Genomic DNA, 18,983 nt, shown 5'->3' with positions numbered 1-18,983 from the left:
AACAGGTACAACAAGGATACTTCTGTACAAAGATGGCAGGGATCGATTAATCTAGAATTTAGGGGGAACTACCCTTTTTGGACCATAGGGGAAAATCAGTTATGAAAAGCTGAAATTTAAACATCACAAAGTTTCAGTTTTTTGGCATTAAAAACACATTTTCCAAGTAAAAACAGCAAATAGTTAATTAGGAAGGCAAATCTGGAGTATTTGGGATTGTTATTGCCATAAAAATGAGGGAAAATACAATATTTCAGTGAATTTAACAGAAGTTTGAGGGGGAAAATGAAACAAAATCCTGAGGGGAAACTACCCTTAAACGGTAGTAAAAATCCCTAGATTGATCCCTGGATGGTGTCTATTACGTAAACGACTAAACTAAATTCTGATGACCCATGGTCGTGAATTGGGAGCAGATTCTGGTATAAATAATCTACAGTATCAGGCTTAGAAGGTAAAATTAAAGAAAAATAAGGCACCTTATGATCTTCAGAACTTCACTTAAAATTCAGGATGAGTAAAGATGTCTGTATGTCAGTGATTACCTTAACCTTAAAAGGGGCCTGTATCACTTTTCCTTTGGGAACATACGACTGTATCTTCTGAATTTTTGGTAAAATGGTACTTTCTCCAAGCTCAAACATAACCATCAAATCTTTAAATGCATATTTTATAATAATAAATAGCTGTCATGAGAAAAAATAGGGACTAGTAAAACTTTTACATTTGCTAGCACTTGTGAAAGCATTATGTGAAATTTATTATGATTGACATTTTTTCATATTAGTTATAATTAACAATTATATAATTATACACAAGGAAACTACCGGTAACAATTTCTGATAGGGAAAATATGAACTCGAAATTTGGGAATTGTAAAATTACTCTAGGGGAAGGGGCCAAATTCAGCCCCAAATGTACCCAAATAAAATCACTGTATGCATGTATGTGGTGTTCACAATCTAAACATAAGCTTGTACATCAATCACCGAGTCATTTGTCAATATATACATGTAACTACGTATATGTGTACCTGTAGATTCAGATATCAATCATGTATTCATAGAATATATCATCATATCATGTAGCCAGGGTTACCTCATAATACTGTTTCAGTCAAGCTTTTTCTGTTGGACTCGCTCAATTTTTGAGTATTGTATCTTTTTAAATTAGTATTGGGACTCATCCAAATTTTGAATTTTTTGTAAGGGGAGATAATTTCACTCCTGCCATATCTTTTATAATTTTGATGTTAATGTAAACGTAATTATTTTCGCAGGGGGTTAATTTCGCTATTTTAATATGTAAACTATATATATATATATATATATACGCACGCATGGGGATAATTTTTGCAATCTATCCACTTTCGCTTGTAGTTCAAGATTACGCAAATTGATATCAAAATAATTAGCGTAACTAGCGTAAATTTCCCCCTCGGGTAAATTTCAACGTTTACAGTACACATTATGTGGTACACAAGTTTTTTTGTTTTGTTTCTTCAGATTTGAGTGCTATGCTATTCCATTATTTTAAATCATAATTGTAATAATTATCAACCTCAACATCATAATACTTTTTTTATCATAAGATAGTATTGATACTCGGCTTCATTACAGCATTTTAATCTTATTTATTCTATATATATACATATAATTGTCAAGTAGTAATAACGACAGTACAGACAAGTAAATTGTCGAATTTTCGAGGCAATCTGCCCCTTTATCAAGACACAGGTAAATTACATACGATCACATATAGACATAGAACATGGACCAGTTACACAAATATAGTAGGGTATAAACAACAATAAATATCGTAATGTTGTAAAAACGATCCCCCTCGGCCGATAATTAATTCGCCGCGGGCCCATTATGATTAATTAGGAAACATCTTAACTGGTGTACAGATGGTTAAAGTAAATGAATAAATAAATCAATAGATGAATAAATAAATAATATAACTAAAAGGTTTAACAAAATAACATCGCGAGTTGATTCGATGTGATCGCAGCGCGTGCTATGTCGCTAGTTCCTGGTGGGAAGATCTTGAGACATTTTTTTTTAAATAATTGCACAAGTGCCCAATTTCATTGCCTGTATATATAAGAAAGACCTTATAAGTCTCGGTAGTACTTGATGGACAGTTCTCCAGTCCGTTCTCGGAATTTCTGACACTGGGTCTGAATGTGTTTACAAGTGAGTGACATATGTGCATCTGAGTGACTGCACATGTACATAACTCTTGACTGTAACGACATCTTGATGGCTCTCATTCTTATTAAGTAGAACACACGTAATCTTTGTTCATTTGGCATGTAAATGATAATGACTGTTTAATATTATGAACAATTTTATTAGTCTGTATATATGCATGAAGAGTATATACATGTATGAAGATTTTCATTAAACAATTAATTCTTTAATTCTTTTCAATTAAAGTGATGGGATGATGATCAGGTATAATCGATTAACTAATTGTTTAACATCAAATGATCTGATAAACAATTTTAATTTTTCATAATTGACCTAGATCTTTAGTAGATTGAAACTTTAATAAGATAAAACAAATTTCATATCCTACTTAGAATATATAGATGTCAGATGTTAACACATTAAGTAATTCATAATGGAATCCTAGATAAGTTGGGAATTTAGTTAAATTAAAAAAAAAAAAATAATAACATTAAAAAATAATTTTAAAGGATAAATACATAATGATCCAATTATGTACTTGAATTGATTAACTATACATAAAGGGCTTTTTGATCATGATTACATACACACTATTCTATTTTGCATTGGAAACTGATTTCCTATCACTACTTATGATTATAACCGTATATCTCAGACTAGTGAGAATTGTCCTCAGTCCTGTGGTACTAGGCATGGGTGCATATTATAAGAAAGATAAAAGTCAATAGTTTAATTGAGTCCCAGTGAAGGCAGAATACAGTTTTCTTTTTTCCTGGCTATTACAGAGTGTAAGTTTGTTTGCTGGGTTTTAATTATTGCCTCATGAACAGCCAAGGTCATTTCGGCCGGGGTCTCCTTGTAGTAGTTGGTGACTACCTCATGATCACTGAACAACATATGGGAGGCCCATCTCATGCCTTCCAAAGCAATTAGGGTGAAGTGTCTTCCCCAAGGACCAAACCACTGACCTGTTTTTCAGTTTTTTGTGTCAATTAAAAACCTGTACTTCTGGGGTGAAGAATTTGGATGGGGATGTATAATACATGTACTAACGACCTAACGTAGAGGGAATTTCTGATTATCCTATAAGACCTTGTGGTAATAAGTCTGCTTGGAGAGCGAGCTGTCGCTAATTTGGGCCTATTTTACTTGTACAAATGTACCATCAGATTTATCATTTCATTACAATTACAATAAATCTATTCGAATATTATTAATTATTTATGTTATTAAATGCAAGGTTCTTATATCAATGAAAAGAATTTCTTGAGATGGAAAATAGTCTGGTTCTGCAAGTGCAACATTATTAATATATTTAGAATAGGTCTATTAGGACTCTGGAAAATTAAACTGCAACCTTTTGCGAAAATATTATAGCTATATATATAGTTCTCCACCACTTACATGTATGTGAGTGTATATATATGGATTCTGTAGTGTACTTTGTACCTCGAGCTCAAAACAAGTGGAGGGACGTGTGTCCAGGCAGGGTTAACGTCCTAAGCATATAGTGTAATGAGTGATCAGTGAGGAATGAATGTCCAGGAAGGTTTTGTATACAAAGTAATTTGTTAAATGAGATTTTCTTATAATTTTTCTGTAGCATATATATATATGATGACACCATTTTTCTGTCACATTTAATGTTAAATAAAAATTACAATAAAATCTACATTTCTTTGCAACCGTTGGCTATGTCATTATCACATTTCAAAATTTCCCTTTTGTCAATTTATCTATATACATTGTATATATTTATATAGCATGACAGCTTGAAACCTTGCATTGGACAACATACATGTATATAGAAATTTAAGTATAAGGTTGCCTTACTAGCTAAGACTATTGGGAATTTCCCTTTAGCCTATAGTGGTAAGATGTTTGCCGTAAGAGTCAGTGAAAGGTCGCTAGTTTGAGCCCCAGCAGGATATTTTCATTACTCCTTCAAATTCCTACTACACTTATATAGAGTCATGTACATGTATAACATAATCGGAAAACGAGTATTTCATATATATGCCTCTACCTGGGTTCGAACTGCGATCTTCTGCTTATTGGTCTGTTGCTCTACCGACTTTGCTACAAGAGAAATCCCACTAACGAGAAGCTAGAAAACGAACTTATCACTATGTACGTATATATACTCTATTTACCATTAAAACCTGCCACAATATAATATTGTTATCTGCAGTAAATACATATTGTACTCGTTTATCTCTTTATGACGACTGAAATTTGTCACAGTGCTTTATATATTTATGTTGAACATAAACACACACACATACAATCTAAATTCACAAGGATTCCGTCTCAAACACCTTACCTGCATACAAAGACAATCAAACTCGTCTCGTAAGATTGTAAGTTGACTCATCATGATGAACTGATCAAACAGCCAATAGAGAAATAGACACACCTTCACAAACTGTCTGATCACGGATTGCCTTTCTTTTCACTTGACCAAACATGTATGATTGTTTACACTTACCTTTAAAAATAACCCGTCACGAGTGAAGGCGATCCAATTTCATGAGTCTCGCCTGCTTACTGAAAAATTCACTCTTACACTGCACTGTGTATATCATTCTAAAACAGGAAGTAGAAATTGACACTCATTTTTTACTCTCTAACCCAATACACTAGGGGAGGTAACTCGAGGAGAAATGGCGTGATTTGAACAAACCACTCAGAACATTTGGAATTTTGAAAATTTTCGTGACAACTATAAATGTTTCATTATGCAAATCTTAAAAAGTCGTAAATGATCCGGGATGTTAGTTTAGAAGCTATATAAATCAGGGGCGAGTATAGAATTTGAATCATGAATAAAATATCATATTTCAACTGATATTTTTTTTGAATAGGAACTTGTAAAAAGTCACTAGCCTAGTGGATCCCGGGGGAGGGGGGGGGATCCTGGGGGTCAGGACTCCCCCTTTTTCGGAGTAGGAAATTTTTGTATAGCCTTAAAAATGGAAAAAAAAATCGGCTCGCGCCTACGACGCTCGCATTATCACTAAATTATACTGGCCCCGCGTCTGAAAGTAATTGTTCTATTTATATAAAATCATATAATTGACACCATGTACATGTTAGTTTTTATTGTAGATTAACATATCCCAAAAGGTTATGAACTGTATAAATTGAATAAAGTGGACATTGGAAGAAATAATTCCATTTCAACATTAGCACCACATGAACAGAAACAATCATCAACCAAATCGACGTACATTATATTGTCTTTTAACAATGTATTTTTTTTAATTAATGTGTTTTAATCCATATAATTGTGTATTTTTTCGGTCACAGTATCCACGTGTCGGAGCCATATATTGATGGAGCACTGGTAGGGAGCAGGACTTGCATGGAACGCCCAATTAACATATTTTCAATTAATTGAACCTATTTTCAAATAATTGAAGATATGTTCAATTCAATTAAAGATAGGTTTAATTCAATTAGAGATATGTTCAATTCAATTCAAACCTATCTCTAATTGAATTGAACGTTAACATATCTCTAATTAAATTGTACCTAGCCCTAAGTGAATTGTACCTATCTCTAAGTGAATTGAACCTATCTCTAATTGAATTGAATATCTTCAATTACAAACAAATAGGGAAAAGGGACCGCTCCCATTGTTCCCAAGGGGCCGCGGTGGCCGAGTGGTTAAGGTGTCCCGACACTTTAACACTAGCCCTCCACCTCTGGGTTGCGAGTTCGAAACCTACGTGGGGCAGTTGCCAGGTACTGACCGTAGGCCGGTGGTTTTTCTCCGGGTACTCCGGCTTTCCTCCACCTTTAAAACCTGGCACGTCCTTAAATGACCCCGGCTGTTAATAGGACGTTAAACAAAAACAAACCAAAAACAAACCTAACCATTGTTCTTCCGGTAATTTCGCTATCAAGTTACTTGTTTCTGGTACTTTTCCATCTCCGGTTGGCTTTCGTATGTCCCGAAGGAGAGTTCCAATGGGATACATCGCTATTCTCATTTTGGCGCCAATGAATTAAAGATAGGTTCAATTGAATTAAAGATAGGTGCAATTGATTTAAAGATAGGTACAATTGAATTGAAGATAGGTTTAATTTAATAAAGGCTATATGTTTTATTTTAAGATAGGTCAATTTAATTAAATTAGAGAGAGGTTCAATTCAATTAGAGATAGGGTCAATCTAATTAAAGATAGGTTCAATTCAATTGTACCTAACTTTAAATAATTAAAGATAGGTACAATTAATTGAACCGATCTTCAATTGAATTAAACCTATCTTCAATTATTTGAACCTATCTTCATATAATTGAAGATAGGTTCGATTAATTAAATATATGTTAATTAGGCGTTCCATAGACTTGTGCCCTATTAGACAGATATATATTCCATCTACATATATCATACTGTTCTTTCCTTTTTATTGTTCTTTTTTTTTTATGGTGTATTCTGTACCAGGTGTTATCCATATTTCATATATATATATAGCTTAGAAACACAAATGACGAATTCAGGAAGACAACTTTTTGACTCGTGCCCTGACCGGATCTACGGCACCCAATCGCCTAGCGAGAAATATCCGCAGCCTATACCACTTCGCCACATCGGCGTTCTAAAAAGAACGTTTCAATGGTGCAGTCATGGTCGGCCTGATACCCTGACATGATCATTGTGGATATATATATATACATGTATATATATGGGTCAAATAAGTAATATAAATAAACAGTATAATCCAGATAACACTGGATCCTCCCTATAAAAATAGAATACATTTGTATTTCAGTATAGACTTTTTTTTTTATAAATCAAACATAATTACAACAGAATAAGCGGGGGGAAATCCAAAGCAGTTGTAAATCCGCCATGTATACCTGTTAGAGTTATGCCCCTTAATTCAAACGGTTGTATCTTACATGTTCTCAATAACCATTTTAACATAGGGATGTGTTGAAGATGTTTTGGGCGTTTTAAGAATGCTTTGGGGGTGTTTTGAGATATTTCTGGATGTTTTTAGGTGTTTGTGGTTTTGGATTACATGGTGAGGGTTCTGAGGGAATCAACTTTTGAAGTCATCGACAATTTGAGTTTTGAATATGGTGTTGAAATTGAAAAAGAAAACAAAAAGAAAAACAAACAACCGAAAAAAAAAACCACACCAAAAAAAAAAAAAAAAAAACCCACAAAAATAGCCATGGTCAAAAATTGAGACGACCAGTATTTCCGTAGAACAAATACATCCACCCCCTTAATATCACTGACGAGTCATAGAAAGACGAAACTGCTGTATGATGTCCCTGACATCACTGACGAGTCTTAGAATGACGAAACAGCTGTATGATGTCCCTGACATCTCTGACGAGTCTTAGAATGACGAAACAGCTGTATGATGTCCCTGACATCACTGACGAGTCTTAGAATGACGAAACAGCTGTATGATGTCCCTATAACGTCACTAGCACGTGTCTTAGAAAAACAAAACAGTTGTATATTTCATTATTTACTGTAGGTGCCAATATCATGCGTATCTCTTGTTCAATCTTTTAGAGGGTGGTAATAACTTGAAGTATGAAACTGTTGGTATTCGATTGGAATATATTATACAATAGCCTACTCTAATTCTCAGTCGTTCACAATTAAATGTACGAATTGTCATCTTTAATGGTATCATCTGCGATAGGTGTCCATGTTTTATTATTTATATACAACACCTACCTGTGGATAAAATTAACAAAAACGTAGGTAAATGACTTAAAACAGTGGATATTGTAATGATGACCCTTCCCATGTACCCTTTCTGTTTTCGACCAAATAACTACACCACGGGGCTACAATTTCTCGCCATTGGGAAGTAGGACTTATCTCCTTTTTACTAGTTTTGTGTTATGTTTCGTGCCCTTAAGACATTAGTTAGATGGATTATAGTGATTTTTCTTTCAATCATATTTTGAGTGAGTTCAATAGCTAAAATTTATTTGGCTGAAAGGGGAGAAAAAAAAAGAAATATATAGAAACAAACAAATAAACAAACAAAACAAAAACAACAAAAAACTCTCTAAACAAGAAATACAACGGGAACTGTTAAGGAATAGGCTAGGTATAATTCCACACAAAACAATGTCCGTTTTAATTGATATCGGAAATGTTCTTTTACCTTGAATATTATACCGAGAAATTCGGATGATTATTATTGGTACGCTATAGATAGTTGGCGTCAATATCATGGCTGATGCTGTCACCCAGCGCGACAATGCGACTGTGCGCCATGCGAAGCTCGAAAATGCGCCTTGCGACGTAAAGTCAGGGCACTTTTGTTCAAGATTTTCAAGATTTGTATTACTCTCTGACACACTAGAGTGTGTGTAACAAGAGGTCAAACAACTGTACAGCAATGTTACAATTATAACATGACAATGTGAGCAATTTGTCGCAAGGCACATTGTCGCTCTTTGAATTGCACATTGTCGCTTATCGCATTGTCGTTTATCGCATTGTCGTTTACCGCATTGTCGCGATGTTGCGTTGGCACCAATGCGACATTACCGAAATCAGCCATCATATCAATATCTCCTTCTTAATTACGATTATGACAGCTAAATCTAAACAATGCAATGTTATTTTTAATCTCATTAATTCAACTTGGGGGGTCGTTTCACTGAAAATTAGACATATTTCTCGTGAGTATCGTAGAGAGTATCGTAGATCATATGACTTTAAAATTCGTGTCATATTAGTAGAAAACCAGAATAAAAAAACCGAGCCTCTGTATTGGAGCTCTGGGTTCTCTAATGCATGGTCACGGATTTGAATATTTATAGGAATGTCTGATCTGTCTAACGGGAAATTGAGCCAACCCAGCCTGGAATCGCACGTCTGAGAACGTTTTCCATTGTTCGGACGTGGCGAGAGTGCCTAACACTAATATTTCATCCCCTGATCGGACACTTCGGCTGTGGTAGTTACAACATAGCAAACGGTCCTCTGATTTCCTCACAAAAGTTGTGATTTCATTGCAGCCCGCGAAGACTTGGGGTCTCAGAGACGGTAGAGTGTGAGCGAGGGAGAAGTACCAGTTAGTTATTGTATTAATCAGCTGTTTAAAACGAGACTGTTAGTCTGGATACGTATGCTGAATACAGTATCCCCAGTGACATCGCGTAATGTACTCCAAAGACAAACGTGTAAGCATCATACATTGCAGAGCACTGAAGACTAAAACCCAAATATGCCTCAATGCTACAGCAAGCGTCTACATTCAGATATATGTGTCTCCAAAATTTGTCCCTGTTAAGAGTCGGTCGCCTCAGAAATTCCCTTCGAAGCCAATTCCTCCTGCACGCGCTTCAGGTACAAAGGATCTGGATAGCCATACCTGTTACAGAATAACAAAATTAGCATGTACAACAGTTGACCTGTTTTCAGGTGAATACGAGGACATAATAACCTGAGAAGGTCATATTTACCGAGGCCGGAGATATGACAATAGGAGTTATTTTTCAAAGATTTTTTTTTGTTACTTTCGAATTAAAATTTAGAATAAGAATAGTGAAAACTCTATATACATGTATACACTACATGTATACACGTAAATTGAAGATAAAAAGATTTTTTTTCTTCAAAAATTTCTGTAATTTTTTTTTTAAAGGATTCAACCCCCCCCCCCCCCCCCCCCCCCCCAAAAAAAAAAACAAACAAACAAAAAAAAACAAGAAAAGTTTTTGTTTGAAACATTGAAAGTTCGGATTAAAGCAAACTGTTATTATTTATTTAGCGGGAATAAAGCTTATAAAACGACATATATTTGGAATCTATTCTTTGTCCGTCTATCATTATATCCGTCCTTCTGTCCGCTCTTCCGTCCTTAACTATCTTGTCTGTCCATCTATTACTAAATCATGAAAGGTTGGTCTTTAAATATGACCAAAGTTACAACGACTGTGAAGAAGCTCTGTATGTATAGCGAATTACTTGGGTTTTTTTTTCATTCTACGTTCCTACTTTTTCTACGTCATATTTCTAGTAAATATTGATATACAGTGTAATTCTAAATAAGCTTTAGATGGTTTCTGATATATTGAATACCTTTCCGAACCACCATGTATTCTAGTCTTGTGATGAATGTCATTCCAAGTCACAACATTCTCACGCCCCGTAGTCCTGGAGCTCCCGATGGTGAACGTCATCTGTTGCTGAAAACTTTTCCGCAACAGGCGATGTACTCTCTGGCCTTCCTCATCGTCGGGTAAAAAAGCCTCCCGCCGAGTCCCTCTGTAAGGTTTTCCAGGGTTTGGGTGTTCCGCCTTCAATAAAACATGAAATAACGACATCATTACAACACGAAATCGATAAAATATTAACAAAAATACAGATTTGCATGGAGACTCTAGAAAAAGTACAAGGAGATTAAGACCAGGTGTTTCGGAAGAGTAAGTGTCTTCTGCTTTATTGACGACACCTGCCATATAAATCTAGGTCACGGCGACACCCGTCATACAAATGTTGGTCAAATCGACGACACCCGCCTTACAAATTTAGGTCAAATCGACGATACCCGTCATACAGATTCAGGTCAAATCGACGACACGCGTCATACAAATGTAGGTCAAATCGACGACACCCGCCATACAAATTTAGGTCAAATCGACGACACCCGCCATACAGATTTAGGTCAAATCGACGACACCCGTCATACAGATTTAGTTCAAATCGACGACACCCGCTATACAAATTTAGGTCAAATCGACGACACCTGCCATACAGATTTAGGTCAAATCTGGGATACGTCAGAGTCTCGAAGTGAGAAATCTGGTGGTGATAACGGAACCACTAGGCATATCAACAAGTATCGAAGATGTCTGACTTCTTGTCGTATAAAGACTATATTTGACGTGTGCCCTGACCGGGCCTTGGATCTACGGCACCAAATCGCCTCGCCAGAATAAGTCTACATCCTTATAAATAGTATTGACAAAGAACATTCCGACTCAAAATCGTTAAAAGAAGTTCCTGTATATTTACTGTCGAATGGAAACCCAATTCTGGCTCAAAATCGTTAAAACAAGTCCACGTATACCCACTGACAAATGGAACCCTAATTCTGACTCAAATTCATTAAAACATATCCACGCGACCATATACCCTGCTGTCAAACGTTGCATAGTCGAGATAGATGGCCAATGCAAATCTAGGCGACCGTGACCCTTTAATTAAAATTAAAATCTGCAGAGGACTGTACAAACAACTCATACATATGGATGACAAATTTAGATATCATTTTTTACAATACATACAGCAGTAAATACACAAACATTATTTGTTATGAATGTTTCAAACTGCTGATCACGGACCGGAAGTTTCACCATGCCAAAAGAATAAAACTTACATCTTGGATTCCGTCATTAAATGATGATTGTGTAGAGGACATACAATGAATGGACTTATAAATTGTTTATGATATATCAATTTATTTCAAACTACATGTACGTATACGGTTCAGGGACCGAGGGCTTCATCATGCCAGAATAATCACACTCACATCTTGGATTCCATCACAGAAAGAATAGTAGATGTGGATGTTACCACATCCGACAAATCCAGGTAACGACTCCTTTCCGAACATCTCTACCATAAAGCCTTCAGGCTGATTTCCTCGGATAGTTCCGTAGACTACGTTACATAGCGGACATGCCGGTTTGACGTTGAAGCTTTGTTTGGCACACGACAGACAGAAAACATGGTGACATTTCTTTAACTCTACTCTTTCCTTTGAATCAATCTTTTCCATACAAATTGGACAGTCTTCGTCTGTTAAGTCATTGGTTTTCTTTGGTAGCTTTACTGAATACTTTTCAATAAAATATTTATCATAGTCACGTGTTTTGGTTTTACCAATTGTGACTTCCGGTTTTTGCGTCACTTCCGGTGTGCGGTAAAGATGCAGCCGTTTGGCGACTGTTTCGATGGATCTGACAATGCTCCTATTGGGATGAACGATATAAATTGTTTGTAGCCAAGCTTTATCTGCTGGTTTCTTGGCACAATTCCTAATCTGTCCACAAAGAAGGTCGATAACAAAGTCTGTGGGAGCACCTTTTCTTCCTGAGGATTAAAAAAGGCTGACAACATTATTTTAAAAGTTAAACATAACGACATAAAACAAAACATCTAGCTTTAAAATAGTCGCCCGAAAAGAAGTGTTTTAAGAACAATGAAAGATCTCAGTAAGTGGAAAATGAATAAAGCCTAGTACACAAATCTATAGCGTAATTGATTGCCTTAATTATCTGAGATCTACGGTAACATATTTAATGGCTTCTCTTTAAAAATGAAAAAAAATAGCGAAGCATCCGGTGATGTCATATGTTTTGTCTTCAGATAATGGTTGTTGCCCAGCATATAGTATGTAAAACATCTAATATTTCAGGCGTGTTTAATAACAACAATGTATAGCAATGTAAACGTCCAATAAATATGCTGGATTTTATCACGTGATGAACTGCGTCATTATGGTAATTGTCAACACTGCGTGATAAAATGGCATACAGTACCTGTCCCTAGCAGGGGAATCGCCATGGAGGTAAATCCCATACAATTGGTTCGCTTCACTAGCCTGCCCAGGAAAGTTTTGAAATGATCACACCATTTGTCCTGGTCCGTAACCTCTAACTTTGGTATGTTAGCATGTGCTACATTCTTACAATTCAATCTACCTGCCCCGGGCGTGAATATGAAATGCCATGATTTCAAATCCCCAACCATGCTACTTGCCACCATTTTCTGTAGTTTATATTGTTCTCCACCTTTTTGTAGAAGTTGCTTGGCAACCATACCAAACCCCTGAAGTCCAGCATCCTCACTCGACACGATGACATCAACATCCAAATCTGATATCCCGTCTTGAGTCGCGTCCACACACAAATTCCACAAAGGATTTTTAGTTTTGATGTCGTCATGGGATTCCTTTGGCCCATACTCAGGAACAACCAGCCCACTACTTCCAGCCATTTTTTCCATTATGTCGCTGGGATTTTCGTCATCACTGTATTCTTTGGATCCTTCAGTTTCACGTCCAAGAGCAACTCCTCGATGGTTTCCTTTCCAATTTTCTTCAGTAACCGTTGGTCCTTTAGGTTTTTGCTTAAGACAGATCTTCCCGATTTTTCTGATTAGATTTAGCCCAGTATCCTTGGATTTTTCTTCAAAGTTGCGGTCTTTGGATTTTTTAGTTTTATATCCAAGAGCAGTCATCTCGTTAGTTTCCGTATGATTTGCTTCAATTTCCTTAAATCCAGTTGCAACGGAAGATTCCTGTGATCCTTCAGTTTCACGTCCAAGATCAACTCCTCGATTGTTTTTTAGTCCTTTAGTTACACGTTCTGGAGAAATCTTCACACTCTTTTTCATTATAACCCCCACAGTATTCTTGGATTTTACTTCAACGACGCGGTCTTTGGATACCTTAGTTTCATGTCCAAGAGCAATCCCTCGATTGTTTCCTTTTCGATTTTCTTCGGTGTTTTTTGGTCCTTTAGATTCACGTTCAAGAGAAATACTCTCGCCATTTCTCGAGAGATTTCCCCCAGTATCCTTGGATTTTTCTTCAACGACACGGTCTTTGGAAACCTTTATTTCAGGCCCAGAGGCAGCAATTCCTCCATTATTTCCCACCAGAATATGTTCAGTGTCTTTGAATCTATATCCAGTGTCGCCATCTTGGATTTCGTTGGTATCATGCTCAGTGGCAGCAATCCCACTTCTTTTCATCCTATTTTGCTCAGAATCGTTATATTTTTCTTCTATGTCGTTTTCGTTGGATTCTATTGTTTCATGACATACAGGACCAATCGATCCACCATTTCTGTTTCGATTTTGTTCAGATTCGCTGGAATTTCCTTCAACGTGAGTTTCATTGGATCCTTTTGTTTGATGTCTAGTGGCAATCCCTACACTCCTCGACATATCTTGCTCATTATCTTCAGTTTCGGTACATACTTTTGATTGGCTGACATCATTTTCATGGGAACAATTGTCTTGTTCTTCTTCAACACACTTTTCGGATGTCTTCTTTTTTGCCAGTTTAGAAAGATATGATGTTTTTGTTTTCTTCCCACTTTTCACAGTATGCATTCCAGACATCTTTTTGCTTGCCATAGTTGGAGAGAGAAATTTACTGTAAAAAAAAAAACAAAAAAAATGTGGACCTTGTTTGCATTTCTGTATATTGTAAATATGAATACAACAACTAATATTTATCATATCTATACAATGAATAAGTAATACAATAGCGCATGGTCAAAACGACTTTATATACTTATTAACGTATCTATCCGGTAATAGGACCATGTCTGGTGATAAGGCTTTAATCATAACATTGAAACTGCAATTGAAACTTTCCATATATAGATTTCCATTACTAATTCACATCAGGGAAAGCGAATTGTAAAAATAAATCAAGAAGCAGAAAATGTAGCAGAGGCGTGATACGACTATGATTTAACAGTACTGAGACTAGGCTAACCAACTAACCGAGTCAGAGGGAAGATTTGGAATCCAATATAAACAAGCCAGGTCCAAATCATTAGAATTAAAAACACAAACACACAAGGGGTGTCTTTCGACAGAATTACGCAAGGGGTGTCTGTTGACAGTCACACAGGGGGTGTCTGTAGACATACTCACACAAGGGGTGTCTGTAGATACAATCACACTAGGGGTGTCTGTAGACATAGTCACACAAAGGGTGTCTGTAGACACAATCACACAAGGGGTGTCTGTAGACATAGTCTCACAAAGGGGTGTCTGTAGACATAGTCACACAAGGGGTGTCTGTAGACAGTCACACAAGGGGTGTCTGTAGACAGTCACACAAGGGGTGTCTGTAGACATAATAACACAAGGGGTGTCTGTAGACATAGTCACACAAGGGGTGTCTATAGACACAATCACAAAAGGGGTGTCTGTAGACATAGTCACACAAGGGGTGTCTGTAGACAGTCACACAAGGGGTGTCTGTAGACACAGTCACACAAGGGGTGTCTGTAGACATAGTTACACAAGGGGTGTCTGTAGACACAGTCACACAAGGGGTGTCTGTAGACATAGTTACACAAGGGGTGTCTGTAGACATAATCACACAAGGGGTGTCAGTAGAAACAATCACACAAGGGGTGTCTGTAGACATAATCACACAAGGGGTGTCTGTAGACACAATCACAAAAGGGGTGTCTGTAGACATAGTCACACAAGGGGTGTCTGTAGACAGTCACACAAGGGGTGTCTGTAGACACAGTCACACAAGGGGTGTCTGTAGACATAGTTACACAAGGGGTGTCTGTAGACATAGTCACACAAGGTGTGTCTGTAGACATAGTCACACAAGGGGTGTCTGTAGACAGTCACACAAGGGGTGTCTGTAGACACAGTCACACAAGGGGTGTCTGTAGACACAGTCACACAAGGGGTGTCTGTAGACATAGTCACACAAGGGGTGTTTGTAGACATAGTCACACAAGGGGTGTTTGTAGACACAGTCACACAAGGGGTGTCTGTAGACATAGTCACACAAGGGGTGTTTGTAGATAGTCACACAAGGGGTGTATGTAGACATAGTCACACAAGGGGTGTTTGTAGACATAGTCACACAAGGGGTGTTTGTAGACACAGTCACACAAGGGGTGTCTGTAGACACAGTCACACAAGGGGTGTCTGTAGACATAGTCACACAAGGGGTGTCTGTAGACATAGTCACACAAGGGGTTTCTGTAGACACAGTCACACAAGGGGTGTATGTAGACATAGTCACACAAGGGGTGTCTGTAGACACAGTCACACAAGGGGTGTATGTAGACAAAGTCACACAAGGGGTGTCTGTAGACAGTCACACAAGGGGTGTCTGTAGACAGTCACACAAGGGGTGTCTGTAGACACAGTCACACAAGGGGTGTCTGTAGACAGTCACACAAGGGGTGTCTGTAGACATAGTCACACAAGGGGTCTTTGTAGATAGTCACACAAGGGGTGTCTGTAGACAGTCATACAAGGGGTGTCTGTAGACAGTCACACAAGGGGTGTCTGTAGACATAGTCACACAAGGGGTCTTTGTAGATAGTCACACAAGGGGTGTATGTAGACAGTCATACAAGGGATGTCTGTAGACATAGTCACACAAGGGGTGTTTGTAGATAGTCACACAAGGGGTGTTTGTAGACATAGTCACACAAGGGGTGTCTGTAGACATAGTCACACAAGGGGTGTCTGTAGACATAGTCACACAAGGGGTGTTTGTAGACATAGTCACACAAGGGGTGTCTGTAGACAGTCACACAAGGGGTGTCTGTAGACATAGTTACACACGGGGTGTTTGTAGATAGTCACACAAGGGGTGTCTGTAGACACAATCACACAAGGGGTGTCTGTAGACACAATCACACAAGGGGTGTCTGTAGACATAGTCACACAAGGGGTGTCTGTAGACATAGTCACACAAGGGGTCTTTGTAGATAGTCACACAAGGGGTGTCTGTAGACAGTCATACAAGGGATGTCTGTAGACATAGTCACACAAGGGGTGTTTGTAGATAGTCAAACAAGGGGTGTTTGTAGATAGTCACACAAGGGGTGTATGTAGACATAGTCACACAAGGGGTGTTTGTAGACATAGTCACACAAGGGGTGTTTGTAGACACAGTCACACAAGGGGTGTCTGTAGACACAGTCACACAAGGGGTGTCTGTAGACATAGTCACACAAGGGGTGTCTGTAGACATAGTCACACAAGGGGTGTCTGTAGTAGATATACACGATTTCTTATTCAATTTTCTTATCTTATATAATATATTTCGTTTAATTTTCTTTTATAAGATGAATTAGATACAACACATACAATTTCATTGAAAACTCGATCAACATTGCCCTATGGATAAAATGGCCACTTAACTTGCCATACCCTTTATATATGTGTATAACTACGGTAATGAATTGAGGAAGTTTGATAGATTGTATTTGGTAGGGAGGAAGTTTGGTAATAAATTGTAATGATTTGTTATGTAAAATACATTGAAAAAATGTATATTGGGTGTAACAGACAAGGATAGTGCCTGTGGTATGCATGTTCGTTTTGTATGTTTGCGCAGGGTTTCTGTTACAAATAAACCTGTTATTTGTTTTCTGTGTGTATCATATGTGTATACATTTGTGACAGACGAAGTGGGATATAACGATTTGTTTACAGTGATAACAAGAACGATAATGTCTTTTTTGTGCTACAAATATATCATATATAGTTATTAATTTTTTAAAATGGCTTTCATAGCTAAATAGCATTATATATGTATATATATCATTAAAAGTAAATCATTATAAATAGATACATACACTAGCAACCAGAACTCCTTCCGTCCGCCTTTGATGGCTGGTCTACTTTCGGTTTTACAATCCCTATATAATACTTATATAAAACTTCCGCTTTGCACACGTGTACACATACAATAACACACGTGTACACATAATTGGTTTGTTTTTGTTTAACGTCCTATTAAAAGCCAGGGTCATTTAAGGACGTGCCAGGTTTTGGAGGTGGAGGAAAGCCGGAGTACCCGGAGAAAAACCACCGGCCTACGGTCAGTACCTGGCAACTGCCCCACGTAGGTTTCGAACTCGCAACCCAGAGATGGAGGGCTAGTGTTAAAGTGTCGGGACACCTTAACCACTCGGCCACCGCGTGCACACATAAAATAACACACATGTACACATATCATTACACATATACACATATCATTACACATGTGTAAGCATGCTATTTCACATGTGCACACGTACAGGTTTTTACTCATACTGAAAGATGTGTATATATGTACGTATACACTTTTTTCATCATTGTGTATTGTATGTTTCAACACTGTTTCGTGTTTTTCCTGAGCGGGGAGTGATTTGGAGTAAAAACTGGCTTTGTTAGATATCTGCATTCTCTTGAAGATTATGAATCATAATCAATGAGTCCTGTTGTTATCGAAAACGCGATGCCAGCCGTCAGAAAAAGTAGATTTAAACAAAACAGTTTGTCTTTTAAGTACTTAATCCAAAGATTTCTGATGCTTCATTGGCCTATTAAGTCTTATATGGGGCAACTAAGGCCGGAAAATGCAAGAAAAGAATCAATCAGAAAATACCACTGTAAAATATTCCATATTTAAGGATTCATATATATATAACAATGTAGAAAATGAAATTCACTTTTTGTGTGAATGTCCTATGTACAGCGATCTAAGACTTAATCTTTTTCATTCTATGGAAAGCGTCTGCGAAAATTTTAAAGAATGTGATATCAATAACAAGTTTAATTTATTAATGGATAATTCAGATATTCAGTATTTATTAGGTAAAACAATATTTTTAATGCTTCGTAGAAGAAGAGTGTTTTTAAAATAATGCGTCTTCTTATCTATTCAAATGTACATGTATATTAGTAGTATTCTATGCTTTTAGTCTATGTAATATTTTTAGATGCATGTCCCTGTGTATTTGATGAAATATAGTTTTAATGACACAAAGTGTCTCATAAGCCAGTAATGGCTGGATGTTGATATAGTTTTATGTATTTTGAAAAGTTGTAATTGATATGTGTATATTTTAACATGTGACACTATAATAAAATATTTTATTGATTTTATTCATATTGAGTGTAGAGGTTATCACTCTCAGTAAACACATAGTACGTATCAGTTTAATTGGCTGTTGTTTTAACATCTTTAATGCCCTGTAGGTAGGTCAAAAGAATTGTTACTGTTGCGCATCCATTT

General features: G+C 37.0%; 2 protein-coding genes across 2 annotated transcripts in view; both read right to left on the bottom strand.

Annotated features, from left to right (window-relative positions):
- Positions 1 to 4,816, bottom strand: part of LOC117316198 — a 50,594-nt gene extending 45,778 nt beyond the window's left edge. The window contains exon 1 of the mRNA XM_033870720.1: positions 4,684 to 4,816. The gene's annotated coding sequence lies outside the window, so the exon portion shown is untranslated. The remainder of the gene's footprint in view (positions 1 to 4,683) is intronic.
- A 3,979-nt stretch (positions 4,817 to 8,795) lies between these two features.
- LOC117316199 lies at positions 8,796 to 17,608 on the bottom strand. Its single transcript, XM_033870721.1, has 5 exons — positions 17,560 to 17,608; positions 12,736 to 14,357; positions 11,724 to 12,286; positions 10,271 to 10,488; positions 8,796 to 9,560 (listed from the first exon to the last, which is right to left on the bottom strand). The coding sequence occupies exons 2-5, from the start codon at positions 14,336 to 14,338 to the stop codon at positions 9,476 to 9,478; spliced, it is 2,469 nt and encodes an 822-aa protein (XP_033726612.1). The 5' UTR covers positions 14,339 to 14,357; positions 17,560 to 17,608; the 3' UTR covers positions 8,796 to 9,475.
- Between the last annotated feature and the right edge of the window lie 1,375 nt (positions 17,609 to 18,983).

This window comes from Pecten maximus, chromosome 18, assembly GCF_902652985.1.
Source record: "Pecten maximus chromosome 18, xPecMax1.1, whole genome shotgun sequence".
NCBI classification, from domain to species: domain Eukaryota; kingdom Metazoa; phylum Mollusca; class Bivalvia; order Pectinida; family Pectinidae; genus Pecten; species Pecten maximus.
The sequence above is the reverse complement of the archived record's forward strand: the minus strand, read 5'-3'. Positions and strand labels throughout refer to the sequence as shown.

Coding starts and splice junctions, on each gene's coding strand:
- LOC117316199 (XM_033870721.1), bottom strand. CDS start 14,338: ATGGCAAGCAAAAAGATGTCTGGAATGCATACTGTGAAAAGTGGGAAG. Junction 12,287..12,735: donor GATTCCCCTGCTAGGGACAG/GTACTGTATGCC, acceptor TTTAATCCTCAG/GAAGAAAAGGTGCTCCCACA. Junction 9,561..10,270: donor ATACATGGTGGTTCGGAAAG/GTATTCAATATA, acceptor ATTCTGTAACAG/GTATGGCTATCCAGATCCTT.